The sequence below is a fragment of the Ixodes scapularis genome, unplaced genomic scaffold, assembly GCF_016920785.2.
Source record: "Ixodes scapularis isolate PalLabHiFi unplaced genomic scaffold, ASM1692078v2 PGA_scaffold10__122_contigs__length_95168666, whole genome shotgun sequence".
Classification (NCBI taxonomy): Eukaryota; Metazoa; Arthropoda; class Arachnida; order Ixodida; family Ixodidae; genus Ixodes; species Ixodes scapularis.
Window position 1 is genome coordinate 56,078,007 of NW_024609836.1, and position 19,642 is coordinate 56,097,648.

Here is a 19,642-nt window from a genome sequence, read left to right on the forward strand (position 1 = left end):
AGTCAAGAGGAAAAAGTCTAAGTAACCCGGCATGCATCACTGAAAATAGAAATGAAACCTAAACACATGACTAAACGTTGGAAGCCTTACACGCTACGAAATGCTTGGTATTTTAAGAAAGAGTCCGTACGCACACAAAATAAACCGTACTTCCTAAGCGTCAAATACTAAATCGTATATATGTATATGCACTGCATATCTGTTTGACATAAGAAAATATGACAATTACATCTCAAGTTCGGTATTTCAAACTCAAAGCCAAAAGCAAAAGGCCCCAAGGAATTCTCTGACGATCTGCATTCCCCAGTATTGGGAGGAAGCAAGCGCTGTTGCCCGCACTTGTGGATACGGACTTCGAAGTAAATTTTTTTAAGTACACCACTATAAATTTTATTAATGTTTATGGTTGGATATTGAGGTAACTGCTAACGATAAATAGAAAACCTTACATAGGTCAAAATTCTGCTCAGCAGAGCGCCTGTGCGAAGTGCCGTTCAAAACGCTCATAGCACGAGATTCGAGTCTTAATAGCGACCATACAAACAATATATTACAATTTCTGTTGGTAGTTTAGATAGACTACTATATTAACTAACTCTGAATAACAAATAAAAGAAATAAAAACTGTTTTTTTTTTTCAGACAATCGACTCCAAACTTTTTTCGAAATTTTCTTTTTTCAGGAACATGTAGCGCAATATATACTTATTGCAAAATATTGAATCTATATTAAAAATAAAAGAGCTTAATTGGAGCTTGACGGTGATATAAAGATCATAAAATTATGTTGGTTAGGTCACACAGCACAGCTTCTTGAACTTCGTCAAATATCGTCGCAGAGAGGCGGTTTGACAAATAAAAAAAATCATTAAGAATGTTATGACCTAGACGCTTAATTGGCATGAAAAAGCCTATGTCTAGAGTGTTCCCAAGAAGTTGTATTGATGTAGCGTAAAAAGTAGGGAAAAGGGATGGAGTGAAATATGGGCATCTCAGATAAGCTGGAACAACGTCAGTTTCCACCTTGCCAGCTTCAACGGTTCATAACTTGAGAACAAAAAATCCGACAAAATTGCCGTTTGCGTCTTCTTTTATTATAGGAATTGCCCCAAAACATATATTTGTTTCCTCAAAATTAAAAATTCGACCCTAAATCCGTGCCTGAGCTGAGATGAAATCACCCAGATATATATAATAATAATAATAATAATAAAATTTATTCAGTAGTGCAGGTATGGCCAGTTGAACATCGGGTCCGATCAAAGCCATCAGGGACTTGTGGCACCAGGCCCATCATTGGAAAATACAAAAAAGGGAGTTCGCACGGAATAACATCACGTGCAGGAAAAAAAAGCAAATAACATACAGATGATTCACTTGGCAGAATGTAGTCGGAATGTTTGTGTCAGTGACTTGGGTGAAGCTGTGAAGATGAAACTATTGCAAACGTTGTCTTGATCACTGTGTCGATTACAATCATTAAAGTCATAAAAGTAAAAAAAACACTCACGCATGAGTATTTTTAAACACTGTTAGAGTACATTCGAAGACACAGTCCTTGAATTCATGAGTCTTTCTCTCAAACATTTCATATGTTCAGTAAAAAAAACACTTATTAGTAGAAAGAAAATCATTCAGTCAACGGGTCGAAGACAAAAAAACTTCACGCAATAAATGTAGTCGTCATTTGGCATGTCCAGCGATTACCACAAAAAGCACGTACAGCACCATACTACAAAAGAAAAGGAAAATAACGACATGGGAAAAAGTCACTATCTAGCCACATTGGCGAACATGTTTCTCAGAGAGGTCTTCAGCATTTTTTTTTTTAGGTAATGGCAAGCAGAGCAGCTGGAACGTCGTAAAAACTTTCGGCACATAAAAAGAACGCATGCTTTCGCCATAGTGAGTTCTCACTCGAGGAGATTGAAAACGCAGAACAGATCTAAGCTCGCAAGATGGACTGGCCGAGACCTTAAACTCACTCTCCCAGAAGTGTCGCCAAATTACTGTTTGAAGAAAGAGTGAATGAAAACACGGTAACTTAAGTGAAGCAAACAAGCTCGTACTAGATGACATGTGTGGGTTGTATGCTACACTCTTCAGAATTCCCTTTAACGTACGATCAATTCTTGAGCGCCAAAAGAGTGGACAGTTAAAAAATACGCTTATGCCATACCTTTGTGTACTATAGGCTAATGCGTGCATAATGCTCTTTCTAATTGACAAAGGTAGAAACGATTTGATATTGTAAAGCAGACATGAGACAGTTCTCAAACGTTGGCATATATATGACATGTGAGAGTTCCATGAGAGATCACTGTCGAACGAAAGACCTAAATACTTTACGGAGCTAACATATTCAACAGGTCTACAGTTAGAGCATGAGCAATTGGTGTTGTGGAGAAATAGCTGAGAAGTCAAGCTTACAATTTTTAAAAGGCTATGAAAGCAGACCAGCTTCGTTTTTGAAGCATTTACCCGAAGTATATATATATATAGGTAAAGTAAGGTAAATAAAAAAAAAACAGTGGACCCGGAAAAGTTAATAGTCAAAGATGCGTACTGTCGGAGTTACTAATTTGAAGTTTATTACGACGTTTCGAGCGGGGACCGCTCTTCATCAGGTAGCGACTGCACAACCCGCGAATGTTTATATACCCCTAAGCAGTATATATACAGGGTGTTTTTAAGCTTAACAGATTTGTTTAAAAAAAGCCGTGAAAGTTACACTTATGCCGCTTGTGGAGGTGAGTTATACGGCCAGGGGGACATATTATAGGGGGCTAATCGTAGCGATTGGTCGGCTAATTAACTAAAATTCGTTAATTAACTTTTTATTTAATAAAAATAGACATATGGTTGCAATTAGAAACTTGCTCAGCGTCATGGAAAACCACTAAATCAGTAATTTTCACAAAGACTTTGAGCGCCTGAGAAGCGTAGTATTATACTAAAGTTACCACTCGTGGAGCTGGACAAGGCTGGGGCTAGATAAGAGACGGAAAAATCGCGCGGGCGCCTTATCGAAACCGCCAGATTTGTACCTGTTCCACGAGTGGTAACTTTAGTGCACTACTACGCTTCTCACGCGCTCAAAGTCTTTCTGAAAATTACTGATTTAGGGGTTTTCAATGACGCTGAGCAAGTTTCTAATTGGAACCACATGTTAATCATTAATTAAAAAGTTAATTAACGAATTTTATTTAATTAGCCGACTGATCGTTACGATACGCCCCCTATAATATGTCCCCCTGGACGTATAACTCACCTTCACAAGCGGCATAAGTGTAACTTTCACGGCTTTCTTAAAACAAATCTGTTAAGCTTAAGAAAAACACCCTGTGTATATATATATATATAGAGAGAGAGAGAGAGAGACAGAGAGAGAGAGAGAGACCGATTTTAGGTTAAGCAGTTCAATTTTCAAACACAGTGCAGATTGATATTAATTTTGCATCATACTTTCCTTTATTGAACTGTGTTTATTTCGTCCAAATCACCGCTGCGAGGAGTATATATATAGGGATCCAATCTACCGCCAAAATGGGTGCTCTCTTGTATTAAGGCATAGAAAGCTTCTCCTGGGCAATCTCTGAGGTTTGCATCTCTTTGACCGTGGAGGCTGTACTTAGCTTGGATTTTCCCCTGGAAGTTGAAATAGAGAATATTAAACTACCTGAATCGCGACACGTTGTTCCACATGAGCGCACGCAGAGAAACCCTCTCTGTCTATTTATAAATCGTTAAAAAGGAAGTTCCCTCCCCGAAAAAAAAAAAGATTACATTACGTCGTTTACATTTATTTAATGCATTTACCTCCTAGAACCTCAATACTTAAATGTTTATGTGAATCCTGCTGCTGCTATTGCTCTTCTGCCTTTCCAACATTTATTAGCATCATTGTGTATATGTCAAGCGTAAGCGTCGCTTGATTACTTGCATCTAAGCACCGAGAATCAAATTTTCGGTGTACGCAAAACGTAACTAAACCGATGTCGGTATACGAACAAGCAACCTGAATGTTAGTAGATATACATAAATATATGTGCCACTGCGTAGCGAAAGGACGTCTGCACATCTGTTGGCAAAATACTGGTATTTGTTTTGTACATAAAATTTGTATCAGAAAATGAATGTTTCAAACGACGTCGCCAGTGACATTTCTATATTCTTCAATAGGCATTAATTCATTTTTGGAAGGTCTGCATATTTCCTCTTCTTTCAAACGGACAACTCAAACATCACCAGTTGACCAGCCGTTCATGTGCGTAGTTACCGTTGTGCTTGATGAAGGCTTGCGACAATAAAAGGCAGATGAATAGTGACTAAATTACTTCTAGAAGTGCAACGAACCTTTACATATACTCGTGTTAAGCTTTGTTTAAATAGACGTCAAATTTAAACACTTTAGTGCATAAAACCGTGCGCCACAGACGTGGCAATAATAGATTCATAGACAAAGAGCGGTTTTCAAGATTTTTTCTGCGCTCTCTACCAAGCAGACATACCGATTTAACACCACATTCAATGAGGACGCCGGCGGCGGCCAGCATTTTACTGTTGGGTACGTTGAATGTGAAGTTTCCGACGAAGGCCAAGGACACTGACTTGCTGTTATAGCTCAGCGTGTGAGCTCCGATGCCATTAAAGCCACGGCCTTCGTACACCCGTCCGTCGCCCCCAATCACAAAGTTGTAGGCGATGTCATCCCATCCTGCGTGACACGCAACATCACGTGCCTGTTAGCTGTATATGCTTTCATTGAATACAAACACCCGATATTTCATCGTCTGTTCGCAGATAGCATTTCATGTGCTTATTATATGTCCAGATCAAATCAAACCTAATATATTTATGGTTCAAAGAATCACAAAGAGAATATTCCATTTATCAGGAATAGAGAAGTAAGCGAATAAAGGCTCAATGAGGAACACTGCTTACTCCAAATCCTCTGCACGTTGCGCCCGCCACATATAAGCTATCCCAGCCAAAATAAATGACCTTACTTTGTGCTGATTGCAATATTTATTGCGATATTGTCGAACTTAAACTTAAATGGGGGCTATAAAGCTGCCATTTGGCCTCTCACAAATAATTTGGAAATATAATGTTCACCACTGCACTCACGTTTAGTGTCCATGTGGTAGTCTTGCCATTGGCGAATAATTTTGGCACAAGTTTCCACAGAATTACACTCGAGTCCTTCAGTATGATGATAAAACACTATTGTGACCCCACCATTTGTTCTGAGGTAATCCACATTTTTGGACTCCCTCGCACCCCAGTCCTTTCGCCTCACTAACATAATTTCTGCGCATTTTCCCGATTCCCAGTTCACGGCATTGTGCTCAATGGAATTCCTGTTGCTGTGATGATTACTCTGTACGATGCCTGGGGGTGAGTGTGCCCGCTGCGTGCGTACACCTGGTGAAAAAAAAAAAAGATAACTTTTAGTAAACATGATATTTGAGCAGCACGAAATGTACACTCGTATCGTCATCACTGCACACCTGTGTACGGTGGCACAATACACCCTGCAATGCACGGCTCTGCCGGCACACCTGCGGCGGACCTCCTGTCCGCGGGACGCATGCACAATTGCTTCACTTTACGGAACATGCTTTTTGTGCGCGCGAAGTGCCCCCATCTTGTTTGGGAAAACAGGGTGGGGCACTTTAATAATTTAACATTAACCGACAGGCGTAAACAGTTTGTTCTTAGATATGGTGTCTGATTATTACAGGGTACGGGTGTTCAATGCTTTCTACCGTTTTCTGTAAAATATGGAGTAGAAATAGATAACACTTAAAACACTCTTTCTTTTTCTAGGGGAGGGGGGAGCTATGCTTTCTAACAGAAATAGGCAGTATTTTTATACATCTAAAAGACGTTGCGTGTCTCGTATTTTGTATTTAGTTACATATTGACTAATGCATTTGTGATTTTTATATAAATATTAAATATTGTGTATATCAACTAATTGTGTTTGAATACTGACAAAATATCATTTTGGAAACTTTTCTTCAAAATCAAACGGGTTATTATAAACTCTTCGCGATGGGAGTCACATAAAGAGAGCGTGAAACCTTCTGCGTTATGCTCACTCAATGTTTATTCAATGTTTATTTTTTTTCTCGTGCTTACCAACAGCTCAAAGGCCTCGCTAAAGCACCACTCAGTCATTTGCACAACTACAAAATGCACATGATAACATTTATACACCTGCCTAAATTCATACTCACACTTAAATTAATAATAATAATAATAATAATGAAGTTTATTTCCCATTCGATACAGGAATGGAGGAAAGAGGGAAAAAGCTGTTTAACAGCTTGACGAAGCCCCCTGCTCCCTTACAGTTCCACATGACAGATTAGAAATACAAAGCAACAGCAAAAATATCAACATTGTATACAAAAATAGATTAAATAATAATAAATTCTCATAAATGCCTAAATTGTGTCTCATAAACATAAAAAAGTAGAATTGTAGAACGAGGATAGAACTGGGTGGGTACAATTACTAGGTTTTTGATTGGCTAATTAACTTTTTAGACGTCGAATTAACCGTATTTTCTTTGAAAAAACTTGATTGCTTCAACTGAGTCTTCTATAGTTTCTACTCTAACTAAATGCATTGTTGCCTGACGTCGTATCTGCTTACCTGATGGCAAACAAATTTTACTTTTAGTGCGGCAGCTTTTTTAGCCGCTTGATTTCTGGTATAGATAGACTCCACTCTGTATGTGAGCAAGCTAATTTTTTTATCTGTGGTTACATCGGTCGCACGTCAAAAGATCCCCATGTGGTCGAAATTCATCCTCAGTCCTCCGCTGGGGCCAGCCAGATGCCCGTCGTTGGTTTGGCACGTAAAACCCCCCAATTTGACTTGAGAAATCACAGAACTGTAGTATTGCACGTGGTTGGGCCTAGAATGTTTGGGAAAGAGCTAGGGCGAGACTGACTAGGCAAGGTCATTCTTGCCTCCTTATCGTTTACGCTCGGGGTAAGAGTGTACGCAAATCTTATAGATTAAGGGAGAAGCGTATCTTCTCGATCATACGCGCGGCAATATTGCGAACAAAATTTTGATATTCGTATTCGACTCGACATAGGACTTTTACTACACCCTTCGGTTCGAGTAGAACTTTCACTATTCGCATACCTCTAGTGTAAACTGCTTTCGCAAAATATTTTATATTTTGATACAAACAACAAGAGGAACGTTTGCTATTAAATGGCGGGCGTATTTTGTGGAGATTGGTTACAAGCGCGCATGCACCACGCTTTTGGGTGGCGAGGATTAAAGCATGAGAAAAGGCTGAAACGTTCGCAGATGATCAACGCTTTCGGAACCTCTTAGCTATTCGTGTTGCAAAGGCGGCCCATAGACCGCGTGCCTGAAAAGCGCCTTAAAAATGCTGTATATAATGCTGTGTCATTGCGTGCTCTCTACAGATGCATGTGTTGCTAGAACTTTTTCTCGAGTACCTGCGAATCGCTCTGTTGTGGTGCGTTTAATACAACCTAGCTTGTTGTTACAACTGCTTAGTCGAAAAGCTTCGAGCATTTTTTGATTTATCCATAAGTTTCGTTACAAGCTCATCAGATTTGCTTTGATTGTTATTATTTTTTGAACAGTTTGCAATGCAAAATATGCACCATTTCCAAATTGCAGGAAGACTATTGAGAGTAATTTACACAATCCACGCACACTCACTCAGGTGAATAAAAAACACAATATTAACTCGATTATGAACGTTTGAGGTGCAAAATGCTCGCGCCGCACTGAGTGCGATCATTATGATTGTACTGAAGACAGGCAGGATTTGTCAAAATCAAATGGGCGCTGTGACGGCCTGGAGCTGAGCTGGTTGGTTTCCTCTCCGATTTTTCTCTACGTTCAGCTGGTATTCAAGAAAGCATGTCGGACGCTGTTATTTTTACCTTTGATAATCTAAATAAATCTTAGATTTGAAAGCCTAATATGAATACTTAAGAAAATTGCTACAGAACGTGTTTCTGCGAAAGGTTTGGAGGTTTACACGGAATATGTCACAATACATCGACTATATTTTACAAGCACCAGCTAAGTCCTGATAATCAGTTTGGACCACTGTACTTGCCTTGGCAGTTTGCCATCCCTAACTTAGAAAGAGGTCAGTATATACGGTGTCTGTTTTGATTTCTAACTGATTTATTTAAAAACAAGAATCCGTAGAAGATAGAATATTTCAGTTTGTGCATGTGAGTTATACTGCCAGGGGAGCATTATATAAGCGTCTAATCCTCGAAGTAAGTCGCGTAATTAATTAAATTTTCTCAGTTACCTATTTGTAAATTAAAATAAAACATATGGTTTCATTTCGAAGCAACCCGAGACTGAGGAATACGAAAGTTGACACCAAGAGAAGAGAAGGAAGATGTCTTAAAACCCCTGAAAAGAAAAAAAAAATGTTTTATTTAGCATTTTGGTTGAGACACGCGTGTCAAAAAGTAAATTTTACAAAAAAAAAAAAGTTTAGAGCAATATTTATGGCGAGAGATTCATTTGAAATTCTGCGCGGGAAATTCATGACGTCACGCGTCATTCCGGAATGACCATCTACAGGGTGAAACAAGGAGACGCCAGGCTCTTTAAATCGACCGGAAAATTCGGTTTCTTAACCTATCGCGCTACAACTTTGTGCAGCGTTGCCCACAGGTGGTGCATTTTTTTTCTAAGATGTGCGAAGAGCGAACTTACCTGAGGAAAACGTAAAGAAAGAAAAAGGCTTAGCTCCTATGGAAACGCAGCGACGCCACCGATCCGCAAACAACACGGCGCCGTTGCGCACGGGACACAAGAGATGGCGCAAGCGGTCGCGACGCCAACTGCCGCCGACGAACGAGTAGACGACGCCGAGAGCCGGCCCTTTCGCAGACAAGGAACTGCAGTTCCTTGCTGTTACCGCGCCTGTCTTTTTTGTTTCTGCTACTGTCGCCGCCTGCGGAAAGCGCGCCGCTTTTGAGTCGAAAAGGTCGTCTGCTAAAAAGGCCTGCTCTCGACGCCGTATGCTCGTTCGTTGGCGGCGTTTGTTGCGCCATCTCTTGTCTCCCGTACGAAACGGCGCCGTGTTGTTTGCAGACCGGTGGCGTCGCTGCGTTTCTATAGGAGCTAAGCCCTTTTCTTTCTTTACTTTTTCCTCAGGTAAGTTCGCTCTTCGCAAATTTTACAAAAAAAAATGCATCATCTGTGGGCAATGCAGCACAAAGTCGTAGTGCGATAGGTTAAGAAACCGAATTTTGCGGTCGATTTAAAAAGCCTGGCGTCTCCTTGTTTCACCCTGTAGGTCGTAAAGGCGAAGACGATCCACCTCTCCTCCACGCGCCCAAATTGCCGAGAGAGAAAACAAGTGGAAAGGAGGTGACTGCCAACTAGATCGAGTCTCGCGCCGTCAGTATTACTGTAAATTTTTTTTCGCGTAAAATTACTTTTTTTGACACGCGCGTCCCAACCAGACTGTTAAAATAAGAACAAAAATCTTTTCTTTTCAGGGGCCCTTTAAACAAAGGCTGTGCTTCAGACGTTTTCCTTCTCTTTTCTTGGTGTCAACTTTCATATCCCTCAGTCTTGGGTTGCTTTAAAATGTTCAGTATACACCAGATCACTTGCGCCATTACGTTCTGCTTATATAGTTTCAATTGAAAAATTGTGAGCATCATCAAAAACCACTAAACTGATTTAGTGGTTTTCGATAATCGTCAGCGAGTCTCCAATTAAAACCACATGTTTATTTCCACTAATAATTAACTAATTAATTAAATAACTAATAATTAACTAACTAAATTAATTAAACGTGTTAATAATTAATAATTAACACATTTAATGAATTATCCGACTGGTTGCAAAGATAAATCGCCTAGAAATGCCCCCTGACCGTATAACTCACCTGAACAAACTGCATTAGCGTACCTTTTACGGATTTTCAAAATAAATAAATGTTGAAACTAAAATGTAACAGCCTGCGTATTTAAACACTCGGATGCACAGGAGGAGTCACAGTGTCACAGTGCCCTTAAGTAAAATTCCAGCACTTGTCGCCGACTCGTGCAAACGGCTAGGTCAAGGAGGGGTGATCATCGTCATAGCCGGGCTTTAGAAAATTAAAACTAAAAAGTGAAGTAAAATATAAGGAAAAATGATTTTAAGGGAGTCGGTCATCACAAACCAAGAAAAAATACGCGCTATCTAGGGTGAAACTTACGTCGTGTTACTTCTGCCGACGTCGCCGATGCACCCTCACCCGCAGTCCATTCCGAGACCAGGAGAACGAATGAGAGCATTGTTGCTCTAGTGGTGGTCATGACTTGTTTAAAATTCCTCCCAGCGCTCGCAGCCCAGAGCATTGATTTGAAAGGTGGTGAAAAAAGCTCATCCTTCTTAAATAAAAAGGATATTCCAGAAAAAAATAAGAAAATACTGCCACGTGATTAATTTACGCCTTCTTATGTGCTTACAATGAATGCCTTGAAATAGGAGTGATGAGGAACAAGACAATATAAGAAACACATAAAGAAGTGAAGCCACATTCCATTAGTAATAACTTCGCGCAAAATAATTTATTCATTGGCGAAAACACGATTGCAGTAATTTTATTAGTGTTTTTATGTAAGTCCCGAAATGATATCAGACAATAAGTGAGCATTGTCTACTACTGATTTCTCATTTCAAAAGATTTAATAAGATCCAATCCATTTCAGAAAAATGTTGTGCATAATGCAACTTGAGATAAAGTCCAAGTAAGTTTTCTTTTTCTCAATTTTATTTTAATAAAACAAAAATATGATCAGAATATATTATTGCGGCGTTTTTATGATTATTTATGAGTTGTTCAATGCATACAAACAAATTTAGCATGTTAAACACTCCATTCTCTTGAATGCTCAATCTCGAATAATACGGCTTTTAGATTAATTCGATGCAAAGGTAGGAACCATGTTCGTGTTGGTTCTCTAGCTATGCTATTCCGAAAGGTGGTTTTGCAAGAGCAATCAATCTCATCACCCGCCATGCCCAGACAGAGGTCAAATGAGTCACTAAATGCTGGGGAAACAGTATAATTTCATACCTCGGTCTTTTCAACACAGTGGAATTGACTGTCGTGCAATACATAACAATAGAGGCTTCTTCACCAAAGAGAAGGCACCTTGAAATACCGATAAATTTCATTAGTATTTCAAGCAAATACCGATTAATTTCGAAAATTAATTCCAGTGATGGTTTTATCAAAACCGGCGAAAGCCGAAGAACTCCGAATTGGAGCTCTCGTTCTCTAAGAAAACACTCAAGCGGCACGGAGAGAAACTCTATATCTACAGCTTAATGCTGATTTAACCTGGCACGAGCCCCCGCTGAACTGTCCGCGAAGCTACGGTGCCTCGAACGTGCCTCCGACTCGTGCTCTGTATTTGAGAAAAAAAAAAAAAAAAAAGACACACACAATCTTTTTTATTGGGCCTCTAAATTAACAAATATAACATTAGGGAGTTTTAGTAGATCGTCTTCAAAGGCCCGCTACCGCTACAAGCGCGCGCTTTAGAGCATTCATCGAAGTGGCAGCGCGAATTAGCGGGCCTGAGAACACGATCTACTAAAACTCTCTAATTTTGTTTCATTTGGTACACGGAGGCTTTAGAGAATATTTTTAAAGTGCCGTTTAAGTCCCCCTTTCCCGGAGCGTGACGTTATATCCAGAGTTTTCGCAATCTCCCCTCCCGCGCATCTTCAGCGTCTGTCAAAGCTACCCACGCGCACTTTTGGTATATTAAAAAAAAAAGTCACAAGAAGTCGTCACGACTGGTGTCAGTGCGAGGGAATGTATACTTGGCAAGCAGCAATCGCACGAGATGTCCACATGAGCAACACGCGCTTGGCGGCCAAAAGATCTCTGTATGACGTAACGACTGGTCGGATGATTTTTGTGTATTTTCGCGTTTAGTTATATTTTCGGGAAAAACGAACGTGATATTCAGATTAACAAGATAAAAATACTCTACAATTCCTCTCTAACTCGTTTTTTTTTTTTCAAGAAGCTTTTTTTCTTTTTTTTTTTCTTCTTTTTTTATGTACGAGACGCATGCTCGTCAAAAGTCTCCGATCCGACGTGCAAACTGTCAGAAAGATGGCTGCTTCGACTCGCCGTACACGACAGATGAGACACACGCTTCCGACGCGTCGTTCCACTCTGCTGAGCCCAGTTTTGGCTATCCCTCTATCGGACGGATGGATGAATGTTAATGCCTGTAGTGATAAATGGCGGTAGCTTGCGCCACCTAGCCTTGAAACCAAAAATATTAGTCCTTCCCTCGCCATTCGTGGTTTTTCTGACTTCGAAACAAATAAAATATTTTTATTATAATTCATCAAAGTGTGCATGTCTGACGATTTTAGGTTAGGTTACTTCTTTTTTTCTCAAAGTGACTTAATCAGGATGAACCGCAGTGGACCATAGGAGCCATCCTAGCGAAGCGAGCACTGCGTACTAATCACGTGACTACGAACTGGCACATTGCTGCGTCTACCCCCGAAGGTCACTTGACGCTGACACGGCATTGGAAGAACTCGTAACGACCGCTGGGGTCCATCATAAGCTGGTGGTGGTGTCAAACTTTATTAACAATATGACGCCCTGTTAGCGCTAGGATCATAAGGTGAAACGGAGTATATCCGGGTCTCGACGGTCTCGATCGGTTCCAGAAGGCTACAAGGCAAGCCTATGGATGCGCGAAATCAGCAGCTCGGTTTGTGTGCGCAAGAAATCTTCATGGCGTCTATTCCCTTCACGACGACGACTCGCGGTGTGGCGCACCGCTTACATCCGCCTCCCCGGTCCTCCTCTCCCGAACGTCACATGACAACATGACGTTTGCGCCATTTTTGCTGCCATTGGTTGCGGCCCTCGGACAGTCGGACGGCGGTGCTGAGAATATCTGGCAAGTTGGTCGCACGCCGGAGCCGGACGGAGCCCCATGTCCGACGCTTCGGTACACTCTCAACAAAAGGGTAGTCCTAGGGTACTACATTTGGGGTAGTCAGAAGCCGTCATAGATATCGCTACCCCCCTTAGTAATACTAACGACCCCATGGGTAGTCACGCGGCATGCAATCAACAGGTAGTCACAGTGAGCACCCCCAAAAAGCAACATGGCGGCAGGCAAGCGACAGTGGAGCAATACGAGAAAGGCCTAGCGAGCTGGACTATTTTTGCTAAAATACGATTCTCAAGTGCGTACGCCCGTTCGCTGCCTTCCGTGCGCACTAAAGCACTTCAAAACGCGCCTCGAAGCACCGGCACCGCACCTATTACGAGTAGGGGCGGCGATGTGAAAGGGGGGGGGGGGGGGGGGGGGGGGCATTCGAGGGGGTTTGTCCGCGACTGCTTTCGCGCGGCCGGCTGCATTCACTTCGCGGCCACAAAAAATTCAAAGAAGGAACCGTATAGCGACAAAATAAATTATGTCTTTATATAGCAGATAATATGCTTGCTGTGCTTGACGCAAGTGATCCGGCGTTTTCGGTTGACAGCGGCGAGGCGAGGCATCACCGATTCAAGCGGCGTCGGTTCCGATCGTTCAACGATCCTGCTCACCTGTTAGCGTTCGTTAGCCACTTTCAAGTCCCTGGTAATCCCCACCGCGTCTGTGCACGCACTATTCACCGCACGGAACACCTATTCAACTGGCTATGTGACTGATCCCACTGGGACGAGAGGCCGAAAACCGAACCCTTTGTGGCTGCTCCCTGGAGCCATGGAGCGCCTCATGTTTTTCACTCAAATAAGTAGACACATAAACGCGCGACCCCTTGAATTGGGCGGCGACACGCGCCACCTAACGGACAGCGCTCAAACTAAGAAGAAAAAAAAACAGTCTTTGCTTTGAGCGCCTCGCCAGACATGCGCGTACAACGTATTCCACACCACGCATCACTCATAGGCGACATAGAGACACCATACAATATTATACATGAACAAGTTCACAAACAGCACAAGGAACAACATGAGATATTGACACTCTACATTCCTAAACGCACGACTTGTCGACACCACCAGCTTATATACTGCTGTATTTTCTGTGACCGATAAGGATGGTGACCACTGTAATATTTTGCATAAATACGAAAAGACTGTGCAAGAGTTTTCTGTATATATTATTTTCCTCTACTGCCCTTAAGAAAGCGCTCGTATCTCTAATGTAATCCATTGCGAAAGTGAACTGCAGGTTATAAATCAAATTGAATAGTCGCTACAAGTCACGTTTTGATCAGTTTCGTTTTCTCGCTTGCCTACACTTCAAGTAAACAGAAGCCTGTTTAATTAATTGTATTATTTATCGAAACCAATTTCTGCAATCACAACTTTCTGAACACGCTGATGCATTTTCTTTTCTCTTTTTACATATCCGAATGACTTCAGCGGCGGTTGAGTAAATGTTGAGTACACTGAGCGCGCGCAGGTGATTTTAGCGAAGCCCGTCCGCCGGTCCTCCCCGAAGCTACAGTGTTCCGAAGCGTTGCTTTAGTTTTCTTCTTTTCGCTACAATTGTTTCTGCTCAAGCGCGTGTCTTTCAAATATGCGCCAAAAGGACAGTGCAGAATTGCCGCTGTCGGGCATGTGCCTTCCCCTACAGCGAACGCGAAATACGTGTGCTAAATTGTCTGAAGCCTGGTTCAGACAGTGGCGTTTGACTGCTTTGCGGTAGCGAGAAACCAGGACATCCCTGCTGCTTATATCGCGTGCCAAGACGATTCCTTGAATCGCATTCCACGCTTCATACGAAGCACAGATGTGCCGGTGAGTCGCTTTCGGTTCTCGACGCAACGCTGTCAAACGCATTCAAACGCAAGTGTCTGAACCGGCCTCAAGCATCAAAGAGCACCGAGAACATAGTTCTCTGCGCTGCACCTGATGGCTTCTCCAACAGTACTTTTCTAAAAAAAAAAAAAATCTAAACCGAATAGCACCTGTATGTTTGCCAACGCCTTATTTTTGGAAATTTACTTGGAATCCTTTATATAGGTAAAGGGAACGCGCGCCGAAAGGCCTGAAATCCTAGTCCTCTTCAAAGTACTCCACCTTGAATTTCACACACTTGTTTGAAGCATTTTTGTTTGAAGCATTTTTTATCGAGTATGCTCGATGAAATCTGCCAAACGAGCCAGTGAAGGCGAATCATATATCCTAAGACAGAGAAATACTGAAATACACGGGCATGATCCCAGATATCTGTGTACGTTCGTCCTGTCCGGCCTCAGTCGTGATGTGCAATGCTTCATACTTCACTGCACTTGAAAGCAATACAACTGGGTATGACAGGCGTGGAAGTTCGGCGGAACCGAGGAGGCCATTTGCAACTGATCTGCACGCAGAACTGACCGATCACACCTTTAGTGAGAGCACGCTCTTTACTGAACCGTCCAATAAAAGACGACAAGAGTATCTCGTCCGGCGAACATTCCAGTCAACTCACGCCTGTGCGTAGCTTGCTGTGCTTTTCTGGAGGTTTGGTTATATTCCTCGAGCACGAAGGCAGCTCCCAGCTGTTTACTAGCAGTACATGGTAAAACCCGCGACGGAACCATAAAGGACAACCGCGATACTTTTTATCTGCCTCAGGTTTTAGTAGGTGCCTACCAAGTTTGCCTGTACTCTTTGGCATGTTTGTTTTCTGTCAGTTTAGGCGAACTGAGCCACACGCCTGTTTCGACGGGTTCAAATTTGAATAAATGGTAACCAACGGCACAAAGAAAACAAGTTTCAAGTACTTTTTGAGATTTTTAAAGTGACTTTTACTATTGAACGACTGCATGCACTTTAATGTTCAATTCAAGAGTTTATAGAACGTGACTACCACATGCTTGTCGCTTTTCAACAGGGTGGTAACGCTCAATGGCTCGAGCCTAGTGGAGTTAAGTAAGCCTGTGGGGTTGTTACAGCCGTCAAAACGCATGATGACTAGGGGGGAGTGCTCACTCACTTTTTCTTAGAGTGTACGACCAAACCTGTCGTGTCTGACGTGCGTTCCGACAGTTCGCGCGTCGGATCGAGCAGTTTTTACGCGCATGTGTCTCGCGCCTCAAAGTCTTGTCGCGCCAATGCATCGAAACTGGTCCCGAAGTGGCAACAAATGACGTCACAACAGTCGGATTGTCATGCTGTCGCTTGTCGCGATCTTTGCGGTTGCTCCTAGAGGTCCAGGCAAAAAGCACGAGTGAACGCGAATGTCGCTGCTGCCGTCAGGACGTCCCAACTGCCGGCCACCGAAGTTTGCGTAGTCTGTCAACCTGGAGGGCGATCTACAGCGGAGCAGGCGTCTGCCGCATTCATAACTCCGGCTGTGACGCCGCAAGGATCGTGACGGGCAGCAGCATGACGCTTGAATGACGTCACTAGGCGGAAATCCAGGGGCCACCTTTTAGGACCCGGTGAACACGCCAGACGGAGAAGTATCCCAGGCACCCCAATGTGAAGCTGCCTCTTTCCTGAAAACCACATCCCATTTCTCGCTTTCTTCTTTTATCACTACCGCGACCAGTGCTGTAGGCACGGGGAGGGGGGGGTTGAAACTCCCCCTGAAATTGCGAAGCTACCCCCCCCCCCCCCCTTCCCTATGCCCGCATCGGGCCCGCTCGCTACCCTGCTCACGTAGTCGGTCATGCGCTGGGCACGGAGCAAAGTAGGAGCACGGACTATCTCATACTTGTATGTTTTCGGCAAAAGTGTTTGTATGGTACAAAATGTTCAAATAAATAAAATAGTCAATATTTCTGCATTCATGCTTCTTTGATGGGATGCGGTACTTGATCTCGGATATATAGAGAACGGATATTTCGAAACATTTGTGGTGTGAAGGATGGCGATTTCAAGGCAAAGAATAAGAAACTATACTCACTTAAATGCACAGTTCAATCATACTAAAGCGAACATAATAAAATGAACGCATTGTGTGATAATATAAAACAATGTCAGTGACGTAAGGAATAGTAAGTTAATTGTAAAAACAATCGCGCTGTAAGCAACGGGTGGCGCTGCGCTCACGCACACCATGTGTACTGATTAAAGTGACATGCTTTCGACTAGACATTACCGCGAATAAAAAGTAACTGTGACTAGTTATTTCACTAAGAAATTTCCACGCTCTCTTGATCATTTCATTTATGCCAAGCTCCTACATATTAAGATGCAGCCGCCTGCGTTCACGGCAAAGACTATCCAGGATGTCCACCGCTTGAACTTCAATGTCACGGTGAACATTCCAAAGTGGACTATCTCAGGTATGTTTTCAACCGTCGTAGTGAAGAGAACGAGCGCTTAGCTTTCGACGTTGTTATGCGCAGAGTCGCTAGGATCTTGAGGAGATGATAGACGTTTGGGAATAGGGCCTCCAGACAGAGGGCGACGACCTGTAGCGCCGATGTGACGTACGTTTCACGTTTCCCCCTCTTTCATTGGGCGCCTAAAAGTTTTCTATTTTTGGCGAAGATTTCCCACATTTCGTGAAATTTCTGTCCATCGAGACGCCCGTCTCGATGGTCGCTCGCGGATGCGATGAAGTCCGTCTTGCTTTCTGCTTTGCATGTCGAGGTGGCGTCCGATGCAATTCGTTATTATATTAATCTTTTCGTTGACCGGAACATCAGAAACTCCGAACAGCTTTCATATTCTCACTACGCCTAGGTTCAAGGGTATTCAAGTTTGTTTCCATGTTCGGCGCGTGGTTTCCGTGTTTGTGTGTGGTGTGTGATGTCATTTTGCCGAGTGACGGAACGACGAGTTCGGACTGACGACTTTTCATCCCCCCGAGGATATGCCGCTGCTACCTTTGGACCACACTGCAAGATAAAGCGGCCTAGCAAAAATAAGACTCTTTGCTTCGGCATCTTCTTCTGTAGATCGAATTTGTCAAACCTTTATTAGATAGTGGATTTTGATTTTGTGATTGTTCAGAATTACCCTCGCCCTATATATGGGCCCCAAGTGTTTGTGCGAGGACGGTTGCTCTATTTTTCAATGTCGACATTTTTTTTTTTTTTTTGCTGCATAAATTTTTGTGGCAGTATACCCTGCCGGATAACAGCCATGTGGAGCAGTAGAATGATAGTCCAAGGTTATACCCTGCCTCAGTGTAACTTTGCAAAGAATGAACGATAATCCCCCCATTGCGTGCCGACGGCTTCGATATCCGCTACGTATACTTGCGCAACGCGCACATCTTGGAGCATGACGCAGCGGAAAGCCTGAGACTACTTCGCATTAAAAGCGAACTCCGGCCCACCAGGCTGCAGCTTTGGCCTCTAGGTTTATAGAGTTATTACAATGAACGCTAGAGGCTCATCTGGCGCTAGTGATTATGGAACTTCCGATTGAAAATTGAAGCACACAGCAAGCAGTCTACTTTTTCAGTCTTTCTGTGTATTCCTATGGGAAAACGTACGTGATATTTTTCTCTTCGCCAGGGAATAATAGAAACTAGCGCAGTTGCTTTGCTCGTAACGGGTTCTATGTAGCTTTATTCACATTATAAAAGTGGAATTTATTTAGTCAATGTGTTTTTTTTTACTACTGAGCGACGTTTAAGTTAGCAAAAATTAAGGCCCAGGTTTATGTTGTACAGCATGATATGTCAATACAAACTATCAATTCAAGCAAAAACATGAAAGACGTTTACAATTCTCCGAAACGACGAATTGGAGCGCAGCTCTTAAGGAGGAGGAGGGAGGGTACGGGGAGAAGGGTATGCGCCTCCTCCTTCCCCGCTAAATTTAGCGGAGATATCGGCAATGTTAGATCCGCTGACGTCATACGCCACGCGACGTCCCGTGTTTGCCATAATGACGACACATGTGGCGTCACAAGGGTAACGTTTTGACGTTACCCTCGTAACCCTCCCGGGGATAACCCTCACAAGGGCTACCCTTCCGGGGGTAACCCTCAGGGGGCTACCCTTATGAGGGTTACCCTCGCAAGGGTAACCCTCAGGAGGGTTACCCCCGTGAGGGTATAATCCTCGTGACGGTTACCCTCATAAGGGTAACCATCGTGACGGTGTTTCTCGTGAGGGTAACCCTCGTGAGGGTAACCCCTCACGAGGGTTACTCTTGTGAGGATAACCCTCTTGAGTGTTTCCCTCCTAAGGCCGCCCTCGTGCGGATAACCCCCGTGACTATTTCCCACGTAAGAGTAACCCTCGTAACGTAACGTGACATCACAAATCCCAAAATGCAACGCTCCGTTACGCCAACGCCGGCGCCGAAGGTAGCGCCGCTCAACAAGCAAGCGGGCGCCTAAGAGTTGCGCTCTAAAAAAACAATTGAAAAGTGCGTAGGGCTTAGTCAAGGTGTAGTAATATTCAGATGACGGAAACGCAGTTTCTGCCATTGAACCCCTTGAACCCATGCCAATGAACCCCCCCCCCCCCCCCCCCCCGAAATAAAATCCTGGCTACGCCACTGGCCGCGAAGTTCTTGAGGTGTCTGGGACATGCGCACGTTTTCCCGTTTTCTTCAACATAACCCCCGCAACACACAGATTTTTGTTTTTCTCTGACACGAAAAATTGGCACACCACCACCAAATCTGCGGGAAAAAAGATACCCCGAAAA

General features: G+C 43.1%; 1 protein-coding gene across 1 annotated transcript; it reads right to left on the bottom strand.

Annotated features, from left to right (window-relative positions):
• Positions 1 to 3,402: 3,402 nt before the first annotated feature.
• LOC121832882 (peptidoglycan-recognition protein SC2-like) lies at positions 3,403 to 10,348 on the bottom strand. The gene is made up of 4 exons (XM_042288754.1): positions 10,249 to 10,348; positions 5,130 to 5,426; positions 4,511 to 4,716; positions 3,403 to 3,647 (listed from the first exon to the last, which is right to left on the bottom strand). The coding sequence occupies exons 1-4, from the start codon at positions 10,346 to 10,348 to the stop codon at positions 3,471 to 3,473; spliced, it is 780 nt and encodes a 259-aa protein (XP_042144688.1). The 3' UTR covers positions 3,403 to 3,470.
• Between the last annotated feature and the right edge of the window lie 9,294 nt (positions 10,349 to 19,642).

Coding starts and splice junctions, on each gene's coding strand:
- LOC121832882 (XM_042288754.1), bottom strand. CDS start 10,348: ATGACCACCACTAGAGCAACAATGCTCTCATTCGTTCTCCTGGTCTCG. Junction 4,717..5,129: donor CTACCACATGGACACTAAAC/GTGAGTGCAGTG, acceptor CGTGTCACGCAG/GATGGGATGACATCGCCTAC. Junction 3,648..4,510: donor TTGAATGTGGTGTTAAATCG/GTATGTCTGCTT, acceptor TTCAACTTCCAG/GGGAAAATCCAAGCTAAGTA.